Source organism: Vipera berus (genome assembly GCF_964194415.1).
Source record: "Vipera berus genome assembly, chromosome: 6".
Taxonomy (NCBI): domain Eukaryota; kingdom Metazoa; phylum Chordata; class Lepidosauria; order Squamata; family Viperidae; genus Vipera; species Vipera berus.
In genome coordinates this window covers 65125863-65148074 of record NC_138208.1, presented here as the reverse complement: position 1 = coordinate 65148074, position 22212 = coordinate 65125863, and the positions used below count along the sequence as shown (strand labels likewise).

The 22212-nt window shown below is 37.6% G+C and overlaps 2 protein-coding genes across 4 annotated transcripts in view; one reads left to right on the top strand and one right to left on the bottom strand.

The window, feature by feature from the left end:
- SSTR3 (somatostatin receptor 3) overlaps nucleotides 1-22212 on the bottom strand; it is a 368714-nt gene that overhangs the window by 94590 nt on the left and 251912 nt on the right. The gene's annotated exons all lie outside the window — the stretch shown is intronic.
- On the top strand, nucleotides 24-21105 carry NCF4 (neutrophil cytosolic factor 4). Of its 3 annotated transcripts, XM_081330895.1 has the most exons (11): nucleotides 213-238; nucleotides 959-1043; nucleotides 1314-1472; nucleotides 6192-6345; nucleotides 8471-8541; nucleotides 11974-12101; nucleotides 12242-12299; nucleotides 13101-13199; nucleotides 13816-13946; nucleotides 17579-17644; nucleotides 20554-21105. In XM_081330895.1, the coding sequence occupies exons 4-11, from the start codon at nucleotides 6234-6236 to the stop codon at nucleotides 20762-20764; spliced, it is 876 nt and encodes a 291-aa protein (XP_081187021.1). In that variant the 5' UTR covers nucleotides 213-238; nucleotides 959-1043; nucleotides 1314-1472; nucleotides 6192-6233; the 3' UTR covers nucleotides 20765-21105. The 3 variants fall into 3 exon arrangements, with proteins under 3 accessions (XP_081187020.1, XP_081187021.1, XP_081187022.1); XM_081330894.1 differs by lacking the exon at nucleotides 1314-1472 and having other exon boundaries at nucleotides 24-238; XM_081330896.1 differs by lacking the exons at nucleotides 213-238; nucleotides 959-1043; nucleotides 1314-1472 and adding an exon at nucleotides 3034-3071.

Genomic DNA, 22212 nt, shown 5'->3' with positions numbered 1-22212 from the left:
TAGAATTAAGCAACTAGGCAGAGATTGCTGAAGACTTGCAGGGGAGTTACAGTCCATTAACCAAGGTAGAGACTTGGAGTAGAACACACCCCCCTCTCCTGCCCACCTCCATCCCACAGGTTGCTGCCGAGCTGTTTGAAGTGCAGATGAAATACTTTTAAGTTATTGGCTCTTTTGGGGGTCTTGCAAAGCAAGGGCCTGGAGGAATGTCTCATCCAAGGCAGCTTCGAGATGAGAGGTAAGTCATTTAGATACTTTCTCCAAAGGGCTTCTTAATGTGCCTTTGCCTCAGGCTCAATACCTTTTCAAATTTGGCATAAGCTGTTCAGGTTTTTTAAAATATGTGATGCAGCTTCAGTTGCGGTAAGAGAAGAACGTCAGTGTATTGGTGTTCTCTTTGTTGTGATTGTAGCCCTTTTTCCCCTTTTTAAATGCACACATGCCAGGCTATCCCAAGATATTTTCCTGTCTGAGATAGAGTTGCAAATAGAAATAGAAAGTCTCCTCCGTAAAGTACCTTTGGCATTGTAACAGGAAATCCCACAGCCCTGTCTTCTTGCTATTAAAAGGATAAAAATAACACATTAATAACTCATTGTTGCTATCTCTGGCAGCTTTCTGACTTCCTTAAGTGATACAACCTATCATGCAGAAATGCACACAAATGCACACACAAAAACACACACACACACACACACACACACAACCCCCCCCCAAGAAAAATATTGTCAGGAAGTTGTAAGCAGTCGTCCCAACCTAGTGTCTTCCTGATGTGCTACCCTCCTTTTCCCATAATTCCCAGCCAGAGTGGCCAGAAGTACAATATAACTGTAGGGCACCTATAGTTCAAGATTGGCGAGTTATCCGGATTTGAATGAAAAATGCACATTTAGAAATGTACGATCATCAAGCTAGGTCATCACCTGCTGAAATAATCACTATTTAATGTATCTTTTAGTGACTTTGACCAGCTTCCAGATGATGTACCAGTTTCTGCTAATATTGCAGATATTGAAGAGAAGAGAGGTTTCTCCAGTTATTATGTAAGAAAATATTTTTCTTTTGTTTGTTGATCTATCTATGATATTTCAGGGACGGGGAGAGTGAAAGTGGGGAAAAATCCACTGTTTCATAAAAGCACTCTTAACGTGAAATGAGTAATTTCACTGGATTTGGTTTCACTTTGTAATGATTGGTGTTTATCACACCATGGATATTAGAAACTTTAGAGATGCCAAAGGTGCTTTTTCAAAAGGCAACTGGACTTTCTTTCTTTTTGTTTGAAGATGTTTCGCTTCTCATCCTTTTCTCAGAACTGAAGAACCTTCTTGCGTGAGAAGCGAAACATCTTCAAGCAAAAACAGAGAAAGTCCAGTTGCCTTTTGAAAAAGGGACAACCATGACCTGGATGACTGAGAATCTCCATAGAAACTTTAGAGATTTAGAAAACTATCTTAAATCTGCAGTTGGAGGTAATATCAAACCAAAGTCCACTATTGCTTAAACAAGCTCATAGATTTCTTCCTCCCCTTTGAGATGGGAAAGTTTAGAAATGTTTTCCTTCGTTATCAGCATTTTAACCTGAACAGTCTGTGATCAATGTTTGTTAAATACGATTCAGCAAAAATGGCCCATCTAAACTATGGTTAAGATTGTTCACTTAAATCAGTTTTCTTCAGTGCTATGCTCCAGATACGTTGGATTTCATTTCATTAACTTTCAGCCAACATGTCTAGAGAACACATCTGAAGGTGCTAAGTTAGGGAAGATTTTTTTTTTTACTCAGAGTTAACATTAATCATAGATGATTAAAAATGGAGGCAAAAGCCCTAGGTGGATCCATAAATCATATTCAACAAAGTTGACCCTTACTACCAAGACAACCCATGGGGAATAAAAAGGAAAGCATCACCTGATAATCTTGTTTTGCTTTCTCTACCCCAGTCTGCAAATTATTTACTGAGAAGCAGGAGACATGGTGAATGTCCAGATTCTCCAGCTGAAAGTCAAATGACTGACCATATATGCAGATAAATAGATATTTTTTAAAATATCCTAAGTGGAAGCATATAGTTTGGACTGAATCCTGGTAAGACTGAGTGGCTATGGATGTATGGGGCTTTGGGACCCAGGACTTTAATGCTTTTAGTTTTGTGTTGTGTTGCACTGCCCCAAACAGATCCTGTGCACAATTTTTCTGAAACTCATGACTCCTGTTTAAGGAGCAGGTGGCTGTTGTTGCTAGGACAGTCTTTGCACAACTTCATATTGTGAACCTGTTGTGCCCTTTCCTGGACTGTGAGTCACTGTGTTCAGTCACTCATGCCTGGAATCGTGTTTGGACTACTTGTGTTTGGACTACTGCAATGTGCTTTATGTGGGGCTACCCTTGAAGAATATTCAGAAGAAGCTACAGCTGGTCCAAGATGCAGCTGCATGGACAGTTCTAGGGATCCTTAGGGTGGCCCATATAACACCGCTAATTTGTGAGCTTTACTGTTTTGCCAATCTGCTTCCAAGTTCAATTCAAGGTGTTTATTATGACCTTTAAAGCCTTTTATGGAATGGCTCTAGCCTACCTGAGGAACCATCTCACCCCAATGGTGGAAGGGGCATGCTGCAAACCACATTAGTCAAGAAATTGCAGTGGCGAAGGGGCTCCAATAGAAGAATCTTTTCTGCCATGGCCTCATGCCCCTTGAGGTGAGATCCACTCCCATCCTCTTGGCCTTCGGTACGAGCCTCAAAACCTGATTCTGCTAAACTGACCTGGATCCCCAATGGGGATGTTCCATGTTGGAGGTGGTTAGTGGACTAGGAAGAATATCCCTCCTCCACTCCATCGTATTCTGATATTTTAATTTATTTAATCTCTATTTATTTAGTGTTGACTGTCTGGTGATGGTCAACACAGAAATCAGATTGACTATGTGCTCTGCAGGCAAAGATGGAGAAGCTCTATACAGTCAGTAAAAACAAGACCAGGAGCTGACTGGCTCAGACCATGAGCTTCTCATTGCAAAGTTTAGGTTTAAACTGAAGAAAGTAGAGAAAAGCACTAGGCCACTCAGGTATGAATTAAATCATTTCTCTGTTGAATATACAGTAGAGGTGACAAATAGATTTAAGGAATTAGATCTGATAGACAGAGTGCCTGAAGAACTGTGGACAGAGGTTTGCAACATTGTACAAGAGGTAGCAACTAAAACCATTCCAAAGAAAAAGAAATGCAAGAAAGCAAAATGGCTGTCTGAGGAAGCTTTGCAAACAGCTGAGGAAAGGAAGGAAGTGAAAGGCAAGGGAGAAAAAGAAAGACACTGTACACCCAATTGAATGCAGAATTCCAGAGAATAGCTAGAAGAGATAAGAATGCCTTCTTAAATGAACAGTGCAAAGAAATAAAAGAAAACAATAGAATAGGGAGGACCAGAGATCTCTTCAAGAAAATTGGAGAGATGAAGGGAAAGTTTCATGCAAAAATGAGCATGATAAAGGATCAAAATGGCAGGGACCTAACAGAGGCTGAAGAGATTAAGAAGAGGTGGCAAAATTACACAGAAGAACTATACAAGAATTAGCTTAATGTCCCTGTTAACCATGATGAGGTGGTCACTGACCTCAAGCCAGACATCCTAGAATGTGGAGTGAAGTGGGCCTTAGAAAAACTGAGCGACAACAAAGCTAGTGGAGGTGACAGTATTCCAGCTGAGCTATTCAAAATCTTAAAAGATGATGCAGTAAAAGTGCTACACTCAATTTGCCAGCATATTTGGAAAACCCAACAGTGGCCACAGGATTGGAAAAGATCAGTTTACATTCCAATTCCAAAGAAAGGCAGTGCCAAAGAATGTTCAAACTATTGCACCATTGCACTCGTTTCACATGCTAGTAAAGTTATGCTTAAAATCCTACAAGCTAGACTCCAGCAGTATGTGGATCGAGAACTATCAGAAGTACAGGCAGGCTTTCGAAGAGGCAGAGGAACTAGAGACCAAATTGCCAACATACGCTGGATCATGGAGAAAGCTAGGGAGTTCCAGAAAAACATCTACTTCTGCTTCATTGACTATGCTAAAGCCTTTGATTGTGTGGATCACAACAAACTGTGGCAACTTCTTAAAGAGATGGGAGTACCAGACCATCTTATTTGTCTCTTGAGAAACCTATATGCAGGTCAAGAAGCAACAGTGAGAACTGGACACGGAACCACCGATTGGTTCAAAATTGGGAAAGGAGTCCGGCAAGGCTGTATACTGTCGCCCTGCCTATTTAACTTATATGCAGAGCACATCATGAGAAAGGCAGGGCTAGATGAATCAAAAGTTGGAATTAAGATTGCCGGGAGAAATATTAACAACCTAAGATATGCAGATGATACCACTCTAATGGCAGAAAGTGAAGAAGAACTAAAGAGCCTCTTGTTGTGGGTGAAGAAGGAGAGTGCAAAAGTTGGGTTGAAACTTAACATTAGGAAAACCAAGATCATGGCATCCAGCCCTCTCAATTCCTGGCAAATAGATGGGGAAGAAATGGAGGTAGTGACCGATTTTATTTTCCTGGGCTCCAAGATCACTGCAGATGGGGACTGTAGCCAAGAAATTAAAAGACGCTTGCTCCTCGGGAGGAAAGCAATGGCAAATCTAGACAGCACACTAAAAAGCAGAGACATCACCCTGTCAACAAAAGTGCGTATAGTCAAGGCTATGGTCTTCCCAGTTGCAATGTATGGCAGTGAAAGTTGGACCATAAGAAAGTCTGAGCACCAGAGAATTGAGGCCTTTGAACTATGGTGCTGGAGAAGACTCCTGTGAGTCCCTTGGACTGCAAGGTGATCAAACCAGTCAGTCCTAGAGGAGATCAACCCTGACTGCTCTTTAGAAGGCCAGATCCTGAAGTTGAAACTCAAATACTTTGGCCATCTAATGAGAAGGAAGGACTCACTGGAGTAGAGCCTAATGCTGGGAAAGATTGAGGGCAATAGAAGAAGGGGATGACAGAGAATGAGGTGGCTACACTGAAGCAGTAGGTGTGAGCTTAAATGGACTCCAGAAGATGGTAGAGGACAGGAAGGCCTGGAGGAACATTGTCCATGGGGTCGCGATGGGTCAGACACGACTTCGCAGCTAACAACAACAACAACAATATGTATTTAGTATTTACTGTTTTAATGTTTTGTACCTTTTGTTTTTTAAGATGTTTATAAGCTGCCCAGATTTGCTTGACAGGGTGGCATATGATCTTAATAAACAAACAAGCAATCAAACAAACTAACATGCAATATAATGGCTAAGATATTGGGCTACACCTGAGTCCATCTTCAGTGTGAAAACTCACTGGTATCTTTGGACCAGTCATTCTCAGCTCATCATAAATTCCTAGGATTGCTGCCATGGGGATAAAAAATAAAGGAAAATCCTCATGAAAACTGACACTTTGAAAGACAGATGGGATATAAATCTAAGGAAGAAATTAATGGAAAATTAAATTTCTGGAATATTTGTTTCCAGAAAGATCCAAGTGATTCTGTTAGGGTGACATGAGTGTCTTTAGGTGCAAACATAGATTTTTACTGCATAACATTGCTGTTTTTGTGAAATAGCATGAGGAACTCAACTATAGCGATTTGTAAACTGCAGTCTATGGCTTAGAATAGTGTATTCCAACCTGGACACCCAGCAGATATATTAGGTACACAAGACCCAGAATTCCTAGCCAGGGATTGGCCTTTGAAAATTGTAATCCTCAAAGATTTGGAATGCAATGATAATTTCCGGAAGGCTAGAAATTAGCACATTATGATTAAAACAAATACTATTAGTATGATATGTGATTCCAGCTACAATCAATCTTGTTTTTATTCTATCAAGAAAAGATAGGGGAGGAGATGTATGGGCAACCAAGGTTTATTTATTCAATATGCCAAACTATGACTGACCATTACTCTAAACCAAGCATTAATGTTCATACTGTATCATTAGCACTGAATGAAGATCATCTTGCATTGTTCAGGACACATATAGGAAAGATATTTACATATTTCTGTTTTTTGAATTCCTTTGCTTGTATTAAGGAGTTAGCAGGCTTATATGAAGAGTAGACCAATTCTTCAGCATTTTAGGTAGAAATGTATTTGTGTTGTCTAAAATTATTTTAACTGGAGATGTCAGGAATTTTGAATTCTTCTTTTCTAGGTATTTGTGATTGAGGTGAAAACAAAAGGCAAGAACAGATATATGATATTTCGGCGTTATAGCCAATTCTATAGCTTGCATGCCAAACTGGAAGAAAGATATGGTGCAGAAAGTAAAAATAGCAGCTTTACCTGCATACTTCCTACCCTTCCAGGTAAACCACAAAACCTTTCTGGCCCTGTGTCTATATTTTCTTCCTTGATTATCTGATAGTGAATTGTTCACTTAATGGTTGCATAGTAAAAGATTTATAAATTTTAGAATTTTAGAATAGAATAGAAAGCTGGAAGGGACCTTGCAGGTCTTCTAGTCCAGCCCCCCTGCTCAAGCAGGAGAACCCTATACCATTTCAGACAAGTGATTGTCTAGTCTCTTCTTAAAAACCTCCAGTGATGGAGCAGAAGGTTTTAAGACTATGATAATACAGTGATTCAAATGATGGATTCCTTTGCCTTTTGCAGCATGTTCTGAACTCCCAAATACCCCTTGCCATCTAGGATGCTCCCCTAATATGAATATCACTTTTTGAAATCATTATGTTGTAACTATTTTGTAATTCTTTTTGGAGTAATATTTATTGTATTCTTATTCATTGTTTTTATGTTCTTTTATACTTTGTGAGCTGCCTACAGTCAGTTGGAGTCTCGGATCAAAAATTAAATGAATAACAAATGAATAAATATAAAAGCTAGGATGACCTTGGAATGCTTATGTTTGTCATATCTTATTGAATGGCTTTTCCAATAGCTGTGTCTTATTATTTTTGGTGGCCATTCAATTTTAAATGAAAATCTGTGTTTAAAAAAATCAGATTCAGCCTACAATTGTATGTACCTTTCCCAATATGTACATTTCCATAGGAGGTCCTCCTCTAAGTAGCACAACTTCAGCCCCCACGTACTATCCCAAATTGTCTCAGTCTGGATTATGTAAACCTCATATGTTTTCAGTAACACAGTTTCCAAGCTGACTTAACCTGTTCAGTTTTTTTCATATATGGGTGCACTCCAGGTCTCATCAATTGAATATTGTAATTTTATGAGATTAAGGAATCAAGCCTTCTACGTTGCTGCCCTTGCCCTCTGGAAAAGCGTCCCCCTTTAAAAATGGAGGGGCTCCAATCTCCTTGGTTTCCAGTAGTCCCCAAGGTGGTTGTGACATCCCTGTTGAGATTTTGCATGTTAAGGAGCATGTTCAGGTAGCTTTTAATACGTTTTTATTCTATGTATTGGACCTGGTCTAAACTGCCCTGGAGTTGGATGGGTTTAATACTGTCTGTCTGTCTGTCTCTCTGTCTCTCTGCCTCTCTATGAATATTATGTTAACTAAAAAACCCTGGTGCTTGAAGCAGAATCTATCTCTACATCTCTCCTGTATACCCTACAGTTAAACTATCTCATTTCACCATTTATACTTCAACTTCTGCCTTTGTCTCTCATGTTACTAAAAAAAATTCCTTTTGCTGCATGACAGCCTGTTTCTGTTCTTTAGAACAGTCCCTCCCTTGTTTTATAAAACACATACAAAGAAGGCATTCTTATGCCGAATAAAGTCCCCAATTCTTTCAGTTATCTCTGTCACAGGGAAAGTCCCTCTGCTGCTCTTGAACCTTAGTTTCTCTTGTTTATAGAGAATTGGTTTTTCTTCACCATGTGTTCTATTTGGAAATACGTTGGTCTTTGCCATCCTATTAAAACCATTGTCAATATTGTAAATTTAAAATGGGCATTTTGTGATCCCAGCACCATAGAAATCATTAGTTCCTTTCACAGAATTATTGACCGCAGGAGTCTCAGAAAGAAGAGACTCTGCAGGTTGCATGAGACAGAGCCTAATGTTGCATTAGTACAGAAACAATGAGAGTTTAAAATCAATCAGAATAGAGCTGGAAGGGACCTTGGAGGTCTTCTAGTCCAACCCTCCCCTCAAGTAGGAGACCCCTATACCTTTTCAGACAAGTGACTGTCCAGTCTCTTCTTAAAAACCTCCAGTGGTGAAGCACCTACAACTTCTGAACGTAAGCTGTTCCATTGGTTAATTGTTCTCACTTTTAGGAAGTTTCTCCTTAATTCCAGGTTGCTTCTCTCCTTGATTGGTTTCCATCCATTGTTTCTTGTCTTGCCTTCTTGGTGCTTTGGAAAAAATGTGATTTGCAATTGGCAAACACCTCCCAAAGGATAAGAAAGTCCTCTGTACAATCAAACTTTCTAATTTTTTTCCCAATACACATCACTTCTGTGATATCCTTGATTCTCTTTATTTGCATTGATGCTTTTCAGGAAAAGTTTATGTTGGTGCAAAGAAAGAGATTGCAGATAGCCGAATCCCGATACTCAACATGTACATGAAGGTAAGCATTAATTTTAAGAAAGGTTTGCCACTTTGATCATGGAGCTACTTAGTGTAAAATAGTGTTATAGAAACATTAATTGTTGCACCAGGGTGAGCTGAGAAGTTATTCACACATGCAATTTAAACCCATTTGTGGTTACATTGGTCTAGATCAGTGATGGCGAATGTTTTAGAGATTGAATGCCCAAACTGCAACCCAAAATCCACTTATGTATCGTCGGGTGCCAGGTAGGTGTGGCCCATTGGGTGGGTGTGGCCCATTGGGTGGGCGTGGCTGCAGTGGTAATAGCAGACTGGGTGGGACTAAAAAGTTCAATCAATCAATTCCAACTTTGCGAGATCTTTTTTTTTCCTGTGAGAAGTTGAAATTGATTGATTAACCTTTTCTTTTTTGCACACGGTGGCGGAGGCCTAAAGCGAAAAGGTTTAACAAAACTCAGCTGAAGGCCTAGGACTGGGACGATGGCTCGTGTGCCCACAGAGAGGGCTCTGTGTGCCATCTATGGTTATATAGTTTATATAGTTTATGTTTTTAAAATGTATTTTAAAACTTTTCAATAAAAAAAAAAGATCTGCACACTAAATTAGGAACAGTCGCCCAATATTTGGGCAGGAGGTGGTGTCATAAAGATTGAGGCTATTAGAGTTTCCATTAGCACTCCAAATGATGTTTAGCACCTCCAGTAAATTGAAAGTAGTCATTCTGAAAAAAAAAGCTGAAATGTATTGATACTGTGGAGGATTTGGCAATCATAGGAATGTTCATTCAAGTTGTGGATGCCTGGGACATTATGCAAGATTACACAATTGTCCAGAAATGGTTATATACATCTAGCATCCTATGCAGCCTTTCATAGTCCAAACTTAATTTAATTATAAGACATTAGAGAGACTTCTTTTTTTAATACATATTTTATTAATTTTCTAGTTTTACAATCATAAGTACTTAATAAACAACGTGTTTTCTGGGGCCATTTGTAATTCAGTGGTACATGTTAACTTCTTCAATCTAGTCCCAATATTACACCATCCAATGCTTCCTCTCTTCTTCCGGTAGTACACATTTTCTCACACTAGGCAAATACAATTCTTCTTCTTCTTTTTTTTTTTTACAAATTTTATTGATTTTATAATATTACATTCACATATTTGAAAAGCAACGTGGTGGCTGGATAGTAGTAATTCAATTACATACAGATATCATTAGTACAGATTTCAAATTGCTATCATAAACATTTCCTCTCTTTTCCCCTTCATATATGCTGTCTATTTGTAGATTTAAAGACAAGTTTCATCCTATCAATCACATAGAAAATAACTTTCTTACATATACAGTATTCATAGTTTTTAGTTTACACATATTCTAATTGTTTTAACATACAATCTTTTAGACAATCAATGACCTAATAGATTTTTCAATTTTAATTTTCACTAACATTTAGATTTAACGTTTGATATTTATCATTCCCAAGATTTTTAATATACTCCCAATTCATCTATCACCATTCCTCACAAAATCTAATATTAAAATACACATCCCGTTTACTTAGCTTCTCACCCGCTATGTTAACAAATTAAGGATACAATATGATATTCTTCCTTTTTGCTAATTTTCAGTTGTTTTTTTAAGTAGTAATCAAAATTTCTTTTTATTTCAATATTTAATACTTCCTCTCTTCCTCTTTGTATCTGCTATCTCTTACTTAACCTGATAATTTTCATTTTTAACATTCCATATAGACCTATTTATTACTTTCAACAATAGGTTTTTAGTTTGTCTACATTATTCACCTTTACATGACCTTTATGCACAAATCAATATTCAAATTAGCTATTAATATTAATACTGCTAAATTTTAATGACCAAATTTTTTTCTTTATCTCAGTTCATAACAATTTCTTGTGTTCAACATACACATCTTATCTATTTAAGTACATTCTGTTTTAGATTTAAATAAGATGGTTAAAACTCCATTCTTCTTGAGTCTTATTCTGGCTTTTTTCCTTTGCCAAATCATCTTCCATCATCTCAATCAATAATGCCTGTTTCTTCTATAGGGAAAGAGCTTAATGACACAGCTCTAAAGATCAGTTAGTATTTATATTCGTAGTCCAGGCAGGCCAGTTTCAAAATAGTTTATTGTCTCTGCCACAAAGATAAGCAGCCCTAGAGAATTTTTTCCCCTTTTCCCAGCTGCAGTCTTCAAAAGTGAAAGTTCCTGAAAACAACAAGAGTCTTATCTGAGTCTGGGCTTCCAGCCAAGTTTCCTTTAGGCATAATAAATTGTAGTGCTGTATTTCACCACTAGATGTCGATGCTGTCTTCTAGCTTTTTTACATCCAAACTTACATTACAAGCTTTTTAAGTCTCTTTAAAAAAAAATCTCAGAAGCACTTTTAGTCCCCAAATTTCAAAGTTATATTTGTGTATTGATTCCAAATTAATCTTGTAATTTTCTTTCTTTTCCCCCAAGCAATTAATTCACTACTTTTCTTTTCCTGAGGGAATGGGGTGGAAATTCCCCTTCCCTCTCTCATCAGGGAGGATTCTTTGCTTTCACGTTTTTCCCCCAGGAAAAAGTCTTAAAATCATAAAGAGAGGATAGGGTCTCACCCAGTTCCATCCATGTTGCTTGAAAGTTGCTGGTTAATGCTTATTTTCTACTGTTGTCAGCAGCTTCTGATTGGCCACACAAATGTAGCCAATCTTTCCCCTGCTGGTTTGGAGGGCTTCCTCAGATCAAATGGAAGGGAAGCTGCTCTCCTGCAATCAACAAGGGTCCCCTCCTTCTCCATTGCCTCTTTGGGGTGACCTTTGACCCTTTTTAGAGTCCCCAGCCAGGCAAAATTGAATGCAGAAGATGGATCCCTGTCTTCCTGCACCTGTTACACCATGACATCAAACTGGAAGCCAGATTAGAGTCACTTCTAAGCCCCTCACCACCCCAAGATGTCTGGTGAAATAGGACATTCTACCAAAGCTGTTAATCCCACCTACAATGCCAATATAACTGTAGATCATTCCAAACTCCCCAACAGTCCTGCTGGACATCTCAGGGCAGTTATATATAAAAAAAGAAAGGGTGGGGATTTATAAAAAAATAAATTAAAAAAGGGATGGGGGTTTGATTTAAAAGGACAGGGCTTCAATTGCACAATTATGGTTGTCATGTTGATTTTTTTTTTAATTCTCTCAGCAGATGCTCCTAACTTCTTACAGTATTGATAATAAAGAGCCCTCATCAATGCTGAATATCTCTCAAGGCCTAAGGAATAGGGATATTGGGCACTTCCCTCTTACCTGGGGTATAGATGGACCAGGAGGGGGGTGTTTTGACCACTCCCCCAGAAAGATTTCCTCTACTTGTAAAATGCAAAGACAGAAACTGTCCATTTCTCAATTTGATTTTTTAAAAATTCATCGTCACAGAAGCTGCTTAGCTTGCCACCCTGTGTGTTACTAGATGAAGATATCCGCTTATTTTTCTGTCAGTCAAAGTTTGACACTGAGCAGATACCTCAAGGACTGAGAAGGCTACGCCCTCGCACTCGCCGTGTGTGAGTATGCAACAAACATAGGACACCATTCTTGCTAACTTCCCAGCCTAGTTAATAAAAATTCAGCTGGTTGAAATGCTAATTCTGTATTGATCCCCAGTGGAGCTGGTGAAATACTCTTTCTCTCTTCTTTATGATAGAAAGAGTGTGAGTCCTCAAGAACCGGGCTTTGACAGATTGGCAGCTCCACGAGTGGAGGTGAGTGCCTCATTTGCTATAAATATAAGGCTATAAAGGTATTTCTCTGAATGTGTCGCTATTCAGACACTAACCAGCCAGAGGATCCTCTTTCAATAATAGAGTTAGAATTTGTGGGCCAATACAAAGAGCATACATTTCTTCCTTTCAACTTATCTTAGAAAGAATGGAGAGGAAGGGAGAAAGGAAGGAATGAAGAAACTTAATATTACTGTATTAAATAGCATTGAATTAACATTACATTTGAAACAAAATCCACATAGAAATAGTTGTGTTCTTTCTTTCTTTCTTTCTTTCTTTCTTTCTTTCTTTCTTTCTTTCTTTCTTTCTTTCTTTCTTTCTTTCTTTCTTTCTTTCTCAGTTGAGGGCATATTTTTCCCTTTCTTATGGCAACAGAAATGTATTGTATAGAACGTTAGAGTCTCATTCTTAAAATTATTTTTCCTACAACTGAAATTTATTGGTCATTTTCTTTCAGAGCCATGAAATCTGTCAGTCAGTGTTATCATGGTATGGTATAATTCTGCAGTAGGGAAATATTGCCAGAAGCCTATAAGAGAACAAAGTTGCTACACATAGTGTTATATAACTGGTATAATCCAGGTATAGATTTTCTAATCCAAGATTTTTGCGCAAATATCTTTGATGTCTTTAAACTATTGGGATGTAATGCTTACTTTCTGAGAATATAAATTATACCCAATTTTTGTAATTTGTAATCTCCTACTATTTTGTAATTTTGTAATTTGTAATCTCCTACTCCTAATTTGTGATCTCCTACTATTGGATTATTTCCCATAGGCACTGTTTGATTTTTCTGCCTCCAATAAACTGGAATTGAGCTTCAAAAAAGGAGACTTGATCTATTTACTCAGCAGGGTCAATAAAGATTGGTTCGAGGTAAATATTGTTGGATCCTCATGGGTAAGTTACTGATCTGAAATGATCAGAACTGCAGTATCTCCCACTGTTGACTTCAAGTATGACAGAAATTAAGGACTTTCAACAAGTCAGGTTCAGCCAGGGATTCTTTAATCATTCTCATCATTGCATGGTAAATGGAAGATAGGAAATCATGGAATATTTTCCAGGGATTCCACTTTGGGGGAGTAAGAGTATTTAGAAGTTTATATGGAGGACAATGAAAGGATTAAGAAGGCACATCCTGACACCATTTATTTACTGGAATCCTTCCCTCCTAAAAGCAATCTGAGGTGTAGCTGGTGGATTAACTTCACACATAGCTACATTGTCATGCATAGGGCTAGATAGTTTGCCAATTGGCTTCATATATGTAAGGCATGTATTTATTCTTGAATACTTATTTGCTATGTTTGTGTTCTTCTGTTGCCGTTCTTTCTTTTGGTGGCTTGCTGACTCATATCAATGTCTTTTCAGCTTAATTGGTAAGGCTATCCTGGGCCATATTCAATGGGCAATAACATTCTCCACTTTTTGTCCCATACAATCAATAGGAAGGAGTAATCCTTTCAAAAACTGCCCTGTTTTATTCCAGGGAACTCTTCGAGATGCTACTGGAATTTTTCCATGTGACTTTGTGTCAGTTATTAAAGATCTCCCTCAGGAAGAGGACACAATCAACTGGCTGCGCTGCTATTACCATGATGACAACGTTAGCTCTATCAGGTAGTGCAACCAAGCAACTTTCTGGGCATTGTACTTTACTTAACTGTCAGTACTTTGGGGTTCAGCATCAGTCCCACTCTGAGAATTTTTCTCCTATTCATCCACTAAGAGCAGGAGATTGTGGAAGAATATTTTTGTTTTACAGTTATTTATGTAGCATTGTGGGACAATATTACACTTTACAGACTGCAAGATGACAGGTCTCTGATTTCAAATCTTCCCTCCACTAAAACCAGTGATTTCTTTAGGTTTATCTCTTAACCTTTCCCCTTGCTGTATCTATATTTACGATACTATTGTGTCTGTCTGTGATATAATTTGAATATTTGAAATTATTAATGATAATTAATTATCAGTGAAACCTCTCTATTTATGTTAGATTGGGTATACTTCATGGGCCTTGGAAGCTGTTTGGTGTAGAGACATATTTCAATCCTCCCTGTTGGTAAAGGACATACTACAAATAACAAGCAAATGTCTATACCTAAAAATAAAAGAAAGATTGTTTTTGTGAGGGAGAGAGGAACACACACACACACATACATACACACCTAGACTTTTCCACCTTATCATTTTGCACTCCAAATAGCCTTAACCGGTGGCCTAACCATTCACATGAATGAATTTCAGATTCCAAAGTGAGAAAACTCTTTGAAGCCAATAAAAATATGAAAGAAAGGTTAACTTCTTATGCCTTCTCTGGTACTGATTCCACATCCCCATTCTTAATGCTTCTTCTTTTTAATAGTCATTTTATTAAAGATTACAGTTAAAAAGCTAAAAATGAATGCAAATTACAAAACTAAATGAATATAAATAAAAATAGAAACCAGAAAAAATAGAAAGAAAAAATGACATAGTGAAGAAAAAAAGAAATATATAAAGAAATAACTTCATCCATCAAATATAAACAATGACAGTAACTCACAAATAAAAGCAAATATATATGTCCCAAGATAATGTTGCAGGATTCAATCTGGGTTGGTCACTAGGACCAGAGGTTTAGTCTTCTGAGCTTTGGAACTCATGTTGGAGCCCATTCTCAGATTGAATCCTGCAATGTTGGTAATTTATCATCTTCTCTTAAAATATAACAAATGATTTCATCCTATATCCAATGTCTTATGTATAGACAAATCCTTAAAGCCTCATTGTTCAGTTCTGATCACCAAAAGTCCATTACCAGAAATGGCAATATTCTATTTAACCTTGATAAAATAAACCAACTTTATATTTTTCATTTTTACTTTTAACAATCTTGGTCTTTCTTCCTTCAAATAATATCCTAGAATTTGATTTATTTTCATTTTTTCTTTGTCCCTTTTCACAAAATTCTTCAAAGCTTTAAAAAGGCTCTTTTGTAAATCAAATATAGCAAAGTTATCCAGGTGATTCTTTAGATTTGTTGTTTGTATATCTCTTAAGACATCAGATGTTTTTAGTTCTATGTCCAACTTTGCAGGGTTTTTCCCCAAATCCTTCTTTTAGCCTGTCATTTTAAAATCAACTTTCAGATCAATCTCAGTCTTGTTTGGTAAAATTTGTTCCTCTTACATAACTTTATATACAATCTATTTGTAGAGGCGGACACACTTAAATGTAACTTCTGAGTCCATTGTTCAAAAATGTTGTTGTTGTTGTTAGCTGCGAAGTCGTGTCCGACCCATCGCGACCCTATGGACAACATTCCTCCAGGCCTTCCTGTCCTCTACCATGTTCAAAAATATCCTACAGTATATCTAATATTAAAGTATTTTGCTTCATTTTATGTTGGTAAGTCAAATTTAAGTGTACTTCTTCTATAGAATAGAATAGAATAGAATAGAATAGAATAGAATAGAATAGAATAGAATAGAATAGAATAGAATAGAATAGAATAGAATAACAGATTTGAAAGAGACCTTGAAGGTCTTCTAATTCAACCCTCTGTTCAAGCAGGAAGCCCTATACCATTTCAGACAAATTGTTGTCAAATCTCTTCTTAAAAACTTCCAGTGTTGGAGTATTCACAACTTCTGGAGGCAAGTTGTTCCACTGGTTAATTGTTCTAACTGTGAGGAAATTTCTTCTTAGTTCTAGATTGCTTCTTTCCTTGATTAGTTTCCATCCATTGCTTCTTATCCTGCCTTCAGGTGCTTTGGAGAATAGCTTGACTCCCTCTTCTTTGTGGCAATCCCTGAGATTTTTTTTTTAATCCCATTTATATCCCGCCCTTCTCTGAAGACTCAGGGCGGCTTACAGTTTAAGCACAAACCAATGTGCTTAGCAATAGCCTTCATTCTATGTATATGCCTGCTTATTAGGCTTAGTGGAATGCTGCTATGATGTCACCCTTAGTCCTTCTCTACATTAAACTCAGACATACCCAATTACAGCAATTGTTCTTTATATATATTAGCCTCCAGTCCCCTAATCATCTTTGTTGGCCTTCTCTGCACTCTTTCTTTCTTTAATTGTATTATTTAATTCCTTCTGGTTCCATTTAGTGTCCAACTTTCAATGTCTCATCCTATCTTTTTTTAAAAAAAGGGAATTCTAAACTAAAGCATTTTCCCATAGGAAGGATTCTTATAATTAATTCCAAAATCTTATTTCAAATTCACCTGGACCCTTAATCCAATTCTAACTTTCCAAAATCAAAGTTCCAATCATCCTTATACTATTTAGTCCTTAAACTTGTATTTCTTTCATTAAAGGATTGAAGGTACCAAACCTGGTGCTGGAAAACCTGTCCATCCAAAAGTTTCTAATAGCTGAAAAGCAGTTAACAAATAATTTCTGAAAATAATTAGAAAGGGGGAAAGATGGCTATTCTGTTAACTTCTGGAACTCTAAACCCATGGGAGACCACTGTCTTGTGGCCTCCTCACAAGGAGGGAGCACTTATGGGAGATCTCAAGTCTTCTTCTTGTCTGGAGAGGAATTACAAAGAGCTGGTTTACTTGCTGGATCTTCATTCTGCCACGATTTATTAGCTGCACTTGTAATGGAGCTATGTTCAGTTCATCATTTCTTCCTCAGAAATCCCGTTCTTAATCCTCTTTCTTAAAAGTATATTACTTAAAAAACAACAACCCTGATTTGTAGTTTGGGGTCTGTTTTATTAGTTGAAAAGTATTGTGGTGATAGGATTTCAGAGCAAAGGGCAGGGAATGTGGACAAATGTGTGGAATTTAACTCCTAGAATTCTCATAACAGGGCATGTTGGTTGGGAAATTTTGGGAGTCACTATCCACACTTCTATAGGTACCCTAGTTGTGGAAGGCTAGTCCCCTATTCATCTCTTTTTAAAAATCTTGACATACCCTCAGTAACTTCCTGTTTTAAATGCATACCTGTAAAATCATTTCACAATTGCACTTCTGGAAACACTGAGTTACCTAGAATTGAAAGAAAAAAATGTGGTTGCTAATAAACACTATCAGATTAGAGGTATGATATTGGGCTGATTGTTACTCCTATCTTAGTTGTCCCCAAATACAGCTGTTTAAATAGACATGCTAATTCTTCCTTAGTGGGCAAGAGTACTATGTGTATATATTTCATTTTTTACTTTTTTGTACTTACATTCTAAATATGGCATGTTTTTTATCCCCAAATCTCTGCATTCCCCCCTCCCTTCCCCCCCCCAGGGATATATCAGTGGAAGAAGACTTGAGCAGCATCCCATTGTTTCAAGACCTAATGGAGTTAATCAGGTATCAACTTGCAGTCCCAATATCTCCAAATATTTGCATTCATATATGTTAAATTTATATGTTGCCTATTTTGCTGTCCAAAACAACTCCAAACTTAGGCAAGAACTCAGGTTTTATACATGAGCAACCTTTCCACCTTGGTGGCCCGGGTGGGGAGAGAGGGGATAGTACAGTGTGAGTAGTAGGTATGCCTGCAAGGACGGACAACTCCATTTGCACAAGCGGTGGACCTGTCTTCACCTAATTCTGTTGGATAAAGGAAGGGCTAAAAAGGATTCCTGTTGGGCTGATTCTTTGACTGAGTAGCAGACTTTTAACTCTGATGTATTTCTCAGCTCTAATTCCTGGATCTGAGTTTATTCCTCACAGCTACATTAAAGCAGAACAGTGTGTTGGCAATTGGCAATCCTTATTTTGCCTCAAGAGTATTGCCATTCTCATAATTTTAATGTTGAACAAATAATAAAAATATTGGTAAACCACACTGCATTCATTTGTTCTCCCACCAAATGTCATCAGCTGATGGAAATATCTGCCAACTGTTCTCCTAATTGTGGAAAGAAATGCATTTTGTCAAATATGGCTTTGGTTTTGTGCAGGTTGTTTGTATTGTTGTGTTCAGCTGAGAGTTAGGCTCCTTTTGGATGTGGATTTATTATTATTCCAGAATAGTGCCATTCCAAAGTAATACTAGTCTGGAATAGTGCTAATTTGGAATAATACTATATGGGAACATTGGTAAAATTTGTTTTTTAAACACACTGGAGAAGACATTTCTGCCTCTCCCTTTTTTCTCAGTTCTGGATCAGAACCTGGAATAGTCAACATTTTCCTCTCCATCTATGTTTACTCAATGTACTTAGGGTGGTTGGTGAGGGTGAAACAACAGATGAGTGCAGGAAGGGGGCATAAGAGATCTGCAGTAAGATCTCAACCAGAGATATCCCTCATTCAGATTTGTTTCCAATTTTGTTTCCAATTTCCAGAGTGTGACACATTCAAGGATTAGGGCTTTATGAAAAAAAATTGCTCTGGCTTTTAAAAAAAACACAAAAGGGTCCTTCCCATTCTTTATTAAAAACATTTATATGGTCACATAACTGAACCAAAGTGACTTTGTGCAGCCTCCAGAAAAGTCTACAGAACCTAACAAAAGTGATACAAAGCCACAATATGTAAACAATAAAATAATAAAATGGTAATCCAAACAGAGGTGAGACCATCATTCCAATCTGGGCTGTAAAACAACACAACTTTCTAACCTGGAGTAGGAGCCAGGTCTTTCTAAAAGACAGCAAGATCAGGCAGAAGCACATTACACAAGATAAGGGCTGCAATTGAGAAGGTTCACCTCATGGGTCACCTCCTTAGTTCATTAACTAAGATGACTTGGCTTCAGGGAAGGGTCTTGAAGTGTGTCTTTCCTATATGAGCATGTAGAGCAAGCAGATAGCCTAGGAAGAAAGCAGTCTCATTATTGTAAGCTGATTCTATGCCATATTAGACTTTAAGGATGATAATCAGCACTTTGAATTGCACTCAGAAGCAAACCAGTGTAGCTTGTAGCATATAGTGGTGTCAAATAGGAATAATGTGAAGCATCCACAACCTCTGGTACCACTGCATTCTGGGCCAATTGTTGCTTCCAGATGGTCTTCAAGAACAACTTCAAATAGGGTTCATTGCAATAATCCAATTGGGAACTGAATAAGGCATAGATCCAGGAAGGGGCACAATTGGCACAGAGGCTAAAGTTGTGCACAAGTCCCTCTGGACACAGCTGCCACCCGCTCTTCAGGAGGGGCTGTGAGTCCAAGAGAATTCCCAAGTTGTGCATTTAGGCTGAACAGGACAATACTATCCTGCTAAGAATCAAGGATGAAGCACTAATTCTGGAACCCAAAGTTTCCAAAATCCAGAGCCACTCAGCCTTGGTATGTCTGACCTGAAAACCTATTCTTTCTCATCCAGTCCTCCACAGTCTTCACCCTTCTGACAGTTTCACCAGGATGGCTGAAGCAGAGATGTACAATAGAGTATCATTAGCACATTGATAATACTGTACCCCATGCCAATAGATGACTTCTGGCAGCTCTGAGGTGTTAAAAAAAGGGGAGATAAGGTGGAGCACTAAGACATCATGCAAAGGAAAGATCTCCAGCTAGACTATTTCACCCACTATAACACTGACTGGAATTATCCATGGAGGAAGGAGAAGAGCCATTGCAAAACAGTGTTTCCCATTTCCAACATCATAAGCCAGAAAATTATCATGGCTAAGGGAGCTTAGAGACCCAGAAAGGCCAAGATGGATGCACTACCTTATTCTAATCCCTTCAAAGGTCATTCACCAGTGTGACCAAAGCCAGTACTGACCGAAAGAGATCTAGATAATCTACTTACTCTAGAATCTTCTGGAGCTGTAGGATGCTACCTTTTAACCACCTTCCCTAAAAAGGTCATCTAATTCCTTTATTGTATTGGAAAATAATGTATTTCTCCCTCACTAGAATCTAAGTTCCCTCTTTTCTCTTCACATTGTTTATTCAATCATTGATCCGAATCAACTCAGCAGCTAAATATTTCATGTGCATCTCAGATTTCAAAGAGCATGTTTGATAATGTCATTTTCCTGCCTGTCTAGCTTGGCATTTTAACATTAACCAAGAAAACATCCACAGACAAGATCAGGGTTCTTGCATGATATTGCAGTGGCTAAGCTGATAATTGTTTATCTGTTGCTGATAGCTAACTGAGTCTATCTTTGGCACTGACAACAAGAAACAGGTGAGAGACTGTGTTTATGCCAGCCTGGGACATACTTCCAGACCAGAAAGTGGAAATGTGTTTTGGCACATTCTTCTTGGTGTGATTCTGATTCTATGATGAATAACTTCTTTTTTTCTCAGGCGTGAATTTCAGGGGATTGATATTGCTTTGAATTACCGTGATGCTGAGGGAGATCTGATCCGTCTGCTTTCTGATGAGGATGTTGCACTTATGGTGTTTCAGGGCAGAAGTTGGCCTTCTGAGAAACATATCTTCCCATGGAAATTGCATGTTACCAGAGAAGATGATTACAGCATTTACCACTCAACAAAACCTGCCATTTCCACATAAAAACCGCTAAAAAACATTCATAAGGGAACTTGATGTTTTGATAGAAAGCAGTAATAATTAACTGATTAGACCAGTGTGGAATCGACCTGGAATTGACCCACTAAAAAAAATTTCTATAAAACTTCTTACAATGCTTCCCCCCCCCCCGCTTAAAATTATGAAGCATGGCTAGGAGTCATTAAGACTTACAGACATTACCAGATTTAGTTGTACCAAACTACCAGTCTTAGTAGTTGCATATTAAATGCTTGATTTAGAAAATTGCTTACTTTATTTAATATTGAGCTGTTATGGAATTAATGTATATTATTAAAAATACAGAAATAAAATATTAAAAGACACTCCTAGCTCTGATACTTTTGTCTCCCTTCACTCCTCTTTTAACAAGCTACTAATAACTTTATAATGATTCATTGTAATTGATGTTGGTTTTGATGTTATTAATATTCAGACCCATAAATACATTTTCTTATATAGGCACATTTTAGAAAAAACAACTATATTGAACTTTATCATATGTTCCTGAGTTATCTCCATTTTAAAGAGAGAGAACCTGCAGACATGTCAAACTTGTGAAGTCACATGATGTTGCACGACGTATTGGAGCTTTTCCCCCATTGCCGACAATGGGGTGGGCGCGGTTTGGTCATGACGTGTCTGGCCCGTGGGCTGGCAGTTTGACACCCTTGACCTAGAGAATAGCTAAGACTTGGAGGAAGAAATTGGGGGTGAATCACTTTCTTTTCTATTCCTTTTCCGGCACATCTGCATGGTCTCAGTCCAGGCTTGTATTAGTCTATGTCAAGATTTCTTTTTTTTAGAAATATGCGAGTAGACATTTCTACACATTTTTACCACCAACTATGCATTTTAGCATACTTTAATATCTGTTAAGAACAAATATACTCAGATTAGAGACACAAGACCGAATTTCATTATATCAGCTTATGTATTTGAGGTGAGTCTTTATGATAGCAAACATCTGCAGAAATTTGCACTTTTTGTGAAAGAATGTTTTTTTTTAAAAAAGTGGATGCCTTACAAAAAATATATGTAAAGTCATTGTATTGGACCATATACAAAAATGCATTTTTCTGTGCAAATATGCATACAATTTTTCTTTTTTAAATAAAATTTTATTAAATATACATTTAAAAACAAAAATGGACATGATTCAACTTCCCTAGCTACAACACTTCTATTAGTATTAGCTTATGTTACAGAAAGAAATAACAAAAACCTACAGTAGAATACAGTCTATAACAGGACAGAGTATAACAAACTGTACATATAACATCTGTCGGTTTTTTTTAGTAAACTATCATTCAGTCCTCAGCATTACATTTACATATCTTTCAGTTATGTCCATTATATAGATGCTAATAAGAAATCCTTACATTATCAACCAATTAAACAATGTTCATCTCAGCGATCCTCCTTAACTCTAA

Bases quoted from the DNA above. Each gene is read 5' to 3' on its own strand.
- NCF4 (XM_081330894.1), top strand. From the start codon at position 207: ATGTCTCATCCAAGGCAGCTTCGAGATGAGAG. The intron at 12,102-12,241 runs GTGAGTATGCAA...TCTTTATGATAG, and splicing joins CGCCCTCGCACTCGCCGTGT to AAAGAGTGTGAGTCCTCAAG. The intron at 12,300-13,100 runs GTGAGTGCCTCA...TATTTCCCATAG, and splicing joins TGGCAGCTCCACGAGTGGAG to GCACTGTTTGATTTTTCTGC.